A 9,393-nucleotide genomic window follows, 5' to 3' on the forward strand; every position below is an offset into this window, starting at 1 on the left:
TTGATATGTAGCACTTTTGAGTATGAAAGTAAATGTAAAAACTATATACCCCCACGTATTCCGAAAGTAATTCTTTTATCGACAACTTTGTAGTTGGAAGAAGTGCTGCTATCTTTAAAATTTTAAATGAAACGTCCTCTACAATTCACCTTCTTAAGAGGTGAGAGGATACGTTACGAACGGATTTGTTTTTTGCTTTGAGTTTGGCACCACAGAACACTTGTATTAGAGCACAGTATTATGTTGATGGTCTCAAAAATACATCAAAAATTTCAAAAAATGCCGCTTTCGAATACATTTTGAACCACTAAGTGATACTTAAAAATCCTGTTTGCGCTTTGAAAGTTATCTGCCCATGTTTTGACAAAACTAGAGACTCGTGAACACGAAAATAGACTGGAAACGGTTACTTACGACCGTATACCCTTAAAAAAAGTAACATGTGTTTGTCCCATATAGCTACTAGAGGCCTATAGAGGCCCTACCTATACCTGCAATACAACAATTTGTGAAGCAACTATGAAAAAAAAAGAGAATGTCGACTCAATAAGTTTGGATGCGACCTTTTGGCGACAGTATTTTCTCAAAATATGCCTAGATCTCGTTAAATGTTTTGGGATAACGAGTAAAATGTGTAGAAATCTCTGTTTAGAAAGAAAATGGCGCAAAGTATGGAGCCTGTCTATTACCTAACAGTTATATGGTTTGTCCCATTTATCATTTTAATATGCCGGTTAAATAATTAAATGGATTCCTTCTTTATCAAAGGAACGAGTGTAATGAACTTGGTTTTAAAATTAAATTTAGAAAAACGGGGTATATTAAGTGTATTAATTTTTTTAATATACTGTGGATAAACTCGGCTTAGCGCATCAACTCGTCAGTCAATCAGCGTGACGTTTGAACAAAATTAAAAATAATGGTGTCACGGGCTTACGTGCGTAAGCTTGACTATGAAATCCCAGATCGGTATCGAAACGCCTTCTATTTGGCAAACGCGGCATTCTTCGACAGCACTAACTGGTTTCTGCACCGAGCCTACGAAATTCTTTTTCCCACGTTAAAAGAAGACCTCCAGTGTACGTATAAGTAATGGCAATTCTGCCACAAGGTTTACCGAAAAACTTACAAAACTTTTTTGCTCCGAGGGGTGAAAAGTTTAACGACACGCAAATTCACGAGAGGTTGGAAAATGTCGTGGAAATACTAGATCAGTGCAATTCGATCATAGACGTAAGATTTCCGATTAGGAGAGACACCGGTAGGTATGAAACGGTTCGAGCATTTCGGGCGCATCACGGACGATTAGCTAGCTCTCTGTCGCTCGGTGGTAAGTTTGAACCTGACCGCACCAAGAGCGTTTTGTATGGAACTTAAATAGGGTAAAAACCGAAGTTTAATACCTACCGTCCCCGGCGGAGATCTAACTAAACTAACCAAAGATTCCTAACTCGTTAACCAAAGAATTCGGATTCAATTTCTGAGGAAGTCACACTAGATCCTTGGCGTTGGAGTGACTTCCAAACTATTAATATGTAAAAACCTGACGGCCAGAGAATTCATATACCAGTATGATATGGACAGAGATGACCCAACGGTATAGGATCATCATCATCATCTGCCAAAAGTAAAGTGGTTAGATCTGTTTTTATTTAAATGTTATTAACACCGGATTGGTTTATTGGAATGAAATGAGAAATGCTCTCTTTTAAAAGGGAATTTCTTAGTACTTTTTAATTTATATTCTGCTTTATATATAATAACAATAGTTCGCTCTAGAGGGCGCTGTTTTACAACTTAACAAACATTAAAGAGACACGAAAGCTTGATAACCCAGCAACAACAGCACCTTAACTTCTTTTTCCAAACTGGAGATATTGAGATAAGTGGAAAAAAGTGACATTTGAATTAGTACTATAGTCAGCGTGGTGCTATTACATCAAAAATTTGATCGTCTTTTTGAAGATGCAGTTGATATCATTGCAGTACATTTTGGAGGCTGTGACTATATAGAATTTATGCATCACGCAGAGCTGAATGATTAAACCGTTTACTGTTCTGGTAACACTCTTGATTGTACCACATTGTATAAAATCTTTCAGTCACTACTCCAAGGTATACAAAGGACACTTTTATAACTTTACATGTTCTGGCATCGTAATTACTTAATAAGCAATATGCAATGGTAACCTGGTATTCTTTTCTTTTCTCCTATTTTCTCTTGTAGTGACCATATTCAAGAGAGCTACTGATATGGGGTCTTACAATAAGGTGGTTAAAAGTTAATTTTTCCATATTTCAGTTTGAACAAAGATACGAAGATGCGTATTTTCACTGAATATTTAGGCTTTTATTTCTATTTAATATTCGTAATGCATTCGTGAATTTGTGCTCTGCATGTCTAAACAAGTGGTAAAACTTTGGATGTTCCCCGGGGACCGAGGGCCGTAGAACTTCGGCTTCTGCCCTACTGACTCCCGTGCCATACTTAGGTCTAAGGATACACGAAGGAATAACGAGAGATCATATGAAGGCTTTATGTTTGTTATCGTCGATGAAAAATCACTGCGTCGGCATCGGTATGTCCGGAGCTCATGGGGGCATTAAACTTTGCCCCGGTCAATATTCGGAAAGGGAACTGCAGTCCGTAGTTCGACAATATATTTTCCACATGAGTCAAAAAGGATACTGTATGTAAAAAATGCGTGGGTTTGGATACTGTTATTCTTAACTCCGACTTAGCAGTTAATGATCAGTTTTAACTACAGTATTAGTTGACTAAATCGCTAAATGATACGGCCATACCATTTACGCCCATTCACACCAACCTACTCTATTGCATCCGTAGTTTAGATTTTTCTTTGCTGGGTATACAAATATTACGGTAACATTGCGAATCGGGTGCTCTTTCCATATTTTAATATACTGTTTATTCTCAGATCTCGGTTTTTAAGGGAATTTTGAAGTTCTCAAAGCAAAAATAGCATATTTAAGCGTTAAAGTAATTTCATTGTTTGAAATCTTGAAATTATAAGCTTTTTGTCATTCGTCCGATAACTTATGTATTTCATCATAAGATTTATGTTCCCGTCGTCTTTTTATTGTAAATCCGGGTTTACTTACTTGACTTACACTAGCTACAAGGTCCCAAATTCATGCCTGACCCACCTAACTAAACAAACAACTTCAAAACAATGTCAGAAAATGATTTCAAGATTTCAGTTTTTAGTTTTGAGTAACTAAAAACATTCGATAAAATATATCTCGTTTATTAGCACCAGAAGGGCTACAGGTTGAATCAAAGTTCACTGAATGATATGCCTTTTTAAGAAAATGACTCATGTCCTTGAAAATAAGAATGTTTCGTTTTCTGGTCTTGGGTTTTTGCAGTATTCGCAGTCGGAGATAATAATTGCACAATCCGAACCTCATGATCACATTGCTTTCAATGTATCCCGACGTTTTCAATAGGTGGTAAAAACGACGTCATTCACCCAGATATCAACACATCGTCGCGGCATATGGACTGGGTATCCGATGCGCATAAAATATACTCTGGTATTTCGACGCGTAGGAGGAGACGTTCGGATTGCATTGATGCTTCCTGAAATTTAGGGGAAACGTTGGATGTCGCGTCAGTGGGTAGGCCGGTAGGCTCCGGAGGCGTCGAAAAATTCGAAACGTTCGCCGCACTGGGCGCTTTCACAGCGCTAGAACTATTATTGAACGAAGACACGATTTTGAGGAAGATTTTTGTCGACAGGGGTATCGAGGGAAAGAAGTTTGTGATTCAAGTACGAAAATTCGTAAATGCTTCTGGAAATGTTAAATTGGGAAAAGAAAAACATAAACACGTTCCTGTTTAAATTTTTTGAACCTGTTATAAAATTAAATACTGCACTCGGCGTAATTTTTTCCAAAATAAAAAGTCATAAACAATTTACACCCACACTTCACTATACACATTATTTATATTTCTGCACTTTATGGCTTTACTTTTCGACTGACTCTCTTTAGGAGCGGTGCTCGCTGTTACAGAACCAGCGCCTCTCGCATATGCGAGTTTCTTGCCAGGCAGGAAGGGCCGGGCTTAGCCCATTCGACTCGCTCTTGGATAAAAATGGAAAAAAAAATCAATTTTTGAATGCTAGTATTAACGCAATTCCTCAGTAGGATTGGTTCGGACCAACATCCACTGCTCCTGTGGAATTGGAACCCACAACCTCATACCAGCCTCAATTTCATACATTTTTATAACGAGATAATTTTTTGGGGAGTGATGTTTGCCACTGCATAAGCAAAAATGTGTACCTTATTGCCAAAAATTAATGATGGTTGAGGCCTCCAACGATTTTTATTTCTCCAAGGTATCCAATTTTTTGGGGTATCAATATCACTTATTTGGCGATGTTTTCCCATTGCCCAAATATATTTTGAAAAAGTTGTGAATTTTTGAATCTTCTGTCGTAAAACTAATAAACCAAAATGATTTCAGTAGTAACTTTACAAATATTTTACATTCATATTCACAAATAAAATTTCCATTTTTGTCTTGCAGTTTTCGAGATCCCAAAGGCGAAAGTGCAAATTAAATACGCCGTATATTACAGGGACTGGGAAAGGTTGGCAGACCTTTAGCTTTGCTGCTAGTAGATAAAGGGGCGGTTTGCGTGGGCGTAAAAGAACGGGAAGCCTACATCTACGACCGCGAGGGGATAGATTTGAAGGTAAAGTACAAATGGACTATGGACTACTAATAATAAAATGTCTAGAAAAAGAAGCTTGCTCGGGGTAATATTGACCAAGTTTTGTTCAACTAGAGCTTTAAGCATGGCGCGATCCAACTTTTGCATAAAATTCCCTCATAAGTGATGATTTGCTAGATATTTTAGTAAAATCCAAATTTTTCTGAGGTCACAGCGAAATACGATATTGGCGTTAATAAGTGCGTTTAATCTGGAAGTTTTCGTTTTTGAGTTGCACGAGTAATTTGATTCCTACTGGTATAATTTATTTAGGAGATAATTTAGATAAGACAAATTTTAGCAAAATATTTGAAAAGCCAGACATTGACAAAAATATGTATCATCTATATTGCAATATCAAGTAGGTTACAAATAACCAGACAAACAGAGATTATTTTTTAAAGAATTAGTTTACATCCGTTAGTTTCATTGTCTTTGGGGTATTCAACATTTCTTTTAGAAATGCCTTCTGCAAATTGGAAACAATCATACAAGAGTCATGGGATGTTGGAGAGAGTGGTATGTAAGTCGTCACCATAAACGGGTTTTAAGAACACTTAGTGTGCTTGAAGACCGTTTCAACACGACCAGCGAAGAGGTCGATTAATCGAAAAATTTAAGGCTCGAAAATTTGAGTATTCATAGGTTAGCATAGTCATTGAAAAATAGCCATAGACACCACAGGCCAGAGATCTGGTGTTGTGTCAAGAACAAGCTCACTAGATTCAGTAGTGGAATTATTGTCTTAGAGTTATTGAATTTTTAAGATTTCATGTTAATCAATTTAGCCAGTGTTGCAATTTCTATGTCCATATTGTCTTCTCTTCAATTGCTATGTAATATATCTTCTGGCTTCATACATTCAGGCATTGTTGCGCTATCGAGAGGAACACGATTCGATCGAAAATTATGGGCTTGCGAAGACAGATCATCCGGACTCGATCTTCACAGAGGACTGCGACATCCTCGTGCTCGCCGCTTGCCACAAAAGCCTAGTTTGCTATGTCGCGAGGGACGTCAAGGCCAACATAATTCTCGAAGCTGCTGACGGACCCACCACACCCGCAGCTCACAAGATTTTGGTGGGGAAATCGAAACTTGTCGTGCCCGATATATATGCTTGCAGCGGCACCAACATCGCCTCCTACTTCGAATACCTGAAACACCTTCATCGTATCGGAGCGCTGGATGATAATCTGTTACGGTTCGTTTGAATTCTTACTCGTTACTCGGAATTTATAACAACATCACTTGTAAATATTAACACAAAACGTTCTTCATGACTCCCATAAATCTGACTGCCAAGAACTGCATCCCATTTTTTTCTCTTCTTTTTTCTAGAACCCATAAATCCACAATTGCAGTTCATTCGTCGAATAGTAGCGCATTTATTTAGCACTGCACTAATTACAGTCATTATAGTCACTTTCACAGTCTGAATATTACTGATCCCACTTCTGATGTCGAAGATAGTAAGAAATAATAAAAATAATAAAATATAAATAGAAACCCGGAGTGGCGGGTTCTGACTGTGAGCAAGGCGACATAGGGTTAGACTTCTCGGACATATTACAAGACTGCACAACACAGTGCTTAAAACAAATGAATAATCTAATCACTTAATTGATTGTTTCAACTATCAATTCAACTATCCGCGATCCAATAGCCAATAGCCAATCAAAATAAACTATTGGAGTTACAAAGTGAGTTCCCATGGGTCCACAATATTACGAATGACAGGATTATAACTGTTTAGGTTGGACCAATAAATAATGGGAGTTCTTCTTCTTCTTCTTTTGGGGTTGATGCTGCTACTAGGCAATTTGCCAGCACTATTTAGAACTGCCCCAGATAATCGAGAATGTTCTCCTGGGGAAGTTTACTTTTAGACTTCTGTTTCTATTTAAGAGGTATCTAAAGCTGCTAAGGAGATAGAGTCAGTTAGTAGGCAGGTTCAGAGCTCACAAAAACCACAGACAAACAGGCAAGACTGTCGCATCTAAAAACAAAAAAGGACAAACAAATTCCAGCACTATGGAACTTGGGACAGGCGTTCCTGGCCTAGGATGGACCATGGGACCAGGCTCGTCAGATCTGAGACAAAACAACAGAATCAAATACATACAATTTAAAATTCCCTAGTATTGTTACTAGGGCGAGGCTGTCCGACCTCGACTCCTAACTTAAAGTTTTATCCTATTATAATCTAAAAAGCATATGACCATAAAGTGGTAAATTAACTCCGAAATTGCTAAAGTTTACGTATAAATCCACACCCGGGATCTCTGTTATAGGGCACTCGAAAAATATATGATTTAGGTTCTCAACCCCGCCGCACTCGCAGAAAGGAGAGTCCCGAACCCCTATCCGGCCAGGTGTTCCCCTACCGCGCAGTGTTCAGTTCTCATTCTAATTATAGTAGTTATATGGCGTCTGTCTATGTAGGCAAGCTCAGAAAACCATCTTCTATTAGGAAAATTACGTTTTATTAACTTTCTATATCTTTTACCTTTGTCTTGTATTGGGTTTTTCCACCGTTCTCAAAAACCATTAGTAATATCTCTAAGAATTGTACTCTTCACGTCATGTATGTCCAGTTTGAGATTCAAGGGGATGTTTAGGTCTTTTCCTATTTTAGCCAGAGTATCCACTTTTTCATTACCTTCAATACCCGAGTGCCCCGGTATCCAGGCCATCCTAACATCTATTCCCATACTTTTAGCCCTCATCATCATCTCTCGGACCTGCAGCGTTAAGTAGTCCATTTTAGTGTCGGAATTTCCATTTGAAATTTTAGAAATCCCGCTTAGAGAATCTGATAAAATAATAACTTTTGTAAAGGCTCTTTGTAGAGCAACTCTTAGTCCCTCCTTTATTGCTATCGTCTCTGCTGTGGCAATACACATTTCTTTGTGGAGTTTTGCTGAAAATTTATAATTAATTAATTAATTAACACTGCCAGGTTTCTCCTCCTTGTATCCAGGTCCAGTTCCGATGCTTCCGCCAGCAAAACATTCGTTGGGATTGATCTCATACATCCCAGCGCTATTCTCAAACCTTCAAAATGCTTGTTAAGTGCAGTCTTGTTATTGGGGTTCAAGAAAATGGAACCATAATCTAGGTGGGTCCTAATCAGGGTATGAAGTAAGGTCATTAAGATTTGCGGGTCTGCACCCCATGAGACTCTACTTACGCATTTCATTATATTAATTGCTTTCTTTGCTTTATCACAGCTATATTCCACGTGCATATTCCACTTCAAATGTTTGTGCAGCACCACTCCTAAATATTTTACATGGTTCTTAAAAGCAATTTCCTTATTATCTATTTTTATATTTACCGACGGGGTTCTTCTCCTACCTTTTGTAAATAATGCGAGTTAAAAATAAATATTCCAAACACCCAAAAAGAAGTATGGGAAAAAATCGACCACTTAAAGCTAAGGATGCCGAGATATATTTTACGTAGTAAGTACAAAAGTAAGTATGAGCCCCAAATACTGACAAGAAATAGTCTTTCAGTTATTCAAAAGAAAAATTGCAACTGATCCTATAAATCGTTTTCGTAAAATGTTGCTTGTTGAAAGGAGGCGGTTTCATACGAGTAAAAATCAGTTCAGACTGGTTTGTCTTGTTCGTAAGGAAAATACTTTACATTTCCCGATTTGCTAATTTAAAATAAAAGTTAATTAGTAATAAAACGTAATCCTCGTAAGCAACATGAAAAATTTAGTGGTATGCGAAAACGTTCAATAACTGCGTTTCAGGTGCAACAAAGGTATATTCAGAGGTCATTTTCGACGAGAGGCAGAGTGTGGAAAGGCAATTCTTGATTCTGGGGTTGGCGTAGGAGACTATGCATTTCTGAAAAAGGTGCTGGAATGTATATTTACAGAAATTTGCCAGGTAAGACCCTTTCCATACCGCTATAGATTGGATTTAATATCATCATCACGAGTATATAGACTGTTATTTTTTAACAGAAATATAATTTAAACTTTAAATTTTTTGCACTAAAATTTAACCTTTTCAAAAGTAGGGATTTAATTTAAAATCATTGTCTTCACAATTTTTTTAAATTAATAAAATGCAACTGTCGTCCATATTCATAGGTAGAAAATTAATTCATAAAACCATATAAATTTTGCCATTTTGCGAGTACGTAATCAATATAGGGAGATGGATTTATTAATCTAGAATATTTTTTTCTATGATTGTCAATTGCCCAGGGTGTGTGGCAATATTTTGACACTGCCATAAAATTTTTATCATGTTTATTTTTTTCTATCTCTAACATCTAAACCTTATTCTGGACATAACTCATAATAATAAATCCCCTAAGTGTTCGTCAAAATATGGACACTCTATCCGTCTATTAATATTTTATTATCTGCAAATATTAAATTTAATTTAATTCCTTCTGCTTCCTAAAAATTTGGTATTTGCAGCGGACATTACTTATCCTTTGTTTAAGGGCATTTTAACAAATCTGGAGACATACAAATTGGGTTTGGACGTCAGGACTGCCGCTTATGCTTTGTCGGTAAAAGCGATGTTTAAAAATATCTATGATCAGAAAGCGTTTCCAAAATAAAAACTGCCGATTCTGCAAAATGTTGTTTATTATCTGGTACTCTTATTATACATAC

At 37.1% G+C, this 9,393-nt stretch overlaps 1 protein-coding gene across 1 annotated transcript; it reads left to right on the top strand.

Moving 5' to 3' along the window:
- Positions 1-877: 877 nt before the first annotated feature.
- LOC132702154 (glutamate dehydrogenase, mitochondrial-like) lies at positions 878-9,359 on the top strand. The gene is made up of 9 exons (XM_060670616.1): positions 878-1,089; positions 1,149-1,330; positions 2,493-2,690; positions 3,472-3,558; positions 3,616-3,794; positions 4,611-4,727; positions 5,612-5,949; positions 8,512-8,650; positions 9,219-9,359. Exons 1-9 carry the CDS (start codon positions 920-922, stop codon positions 9,336-9,338), a joined length of 1,530 nt encoding a protein of 509 aa, XP_060526599.1. The 5' UTR covers positions 878-919; the 3' UTR covers positions 9,339-9,359.
- Positions 9,360-9,393: the final 34 nt, after the last annotated feature.

The sequence above is a fragment of the Cylas formicarius genome, unplaced genomic scaffold (genome assembly GCF_029955315.1).
Source record: "Cylas formicarius isolate icCylForm1 unplaced genomic scaffold, icCylForm1.1 PGA_scaffold_5__7_contigs__length_24384050, whole genome shotgun sequence".
NCBI lineage: Eukaryota > Metazoa > Arthropoda > Insecta > Coleoptera > Brentidae > Cylas > Cylas formicarius.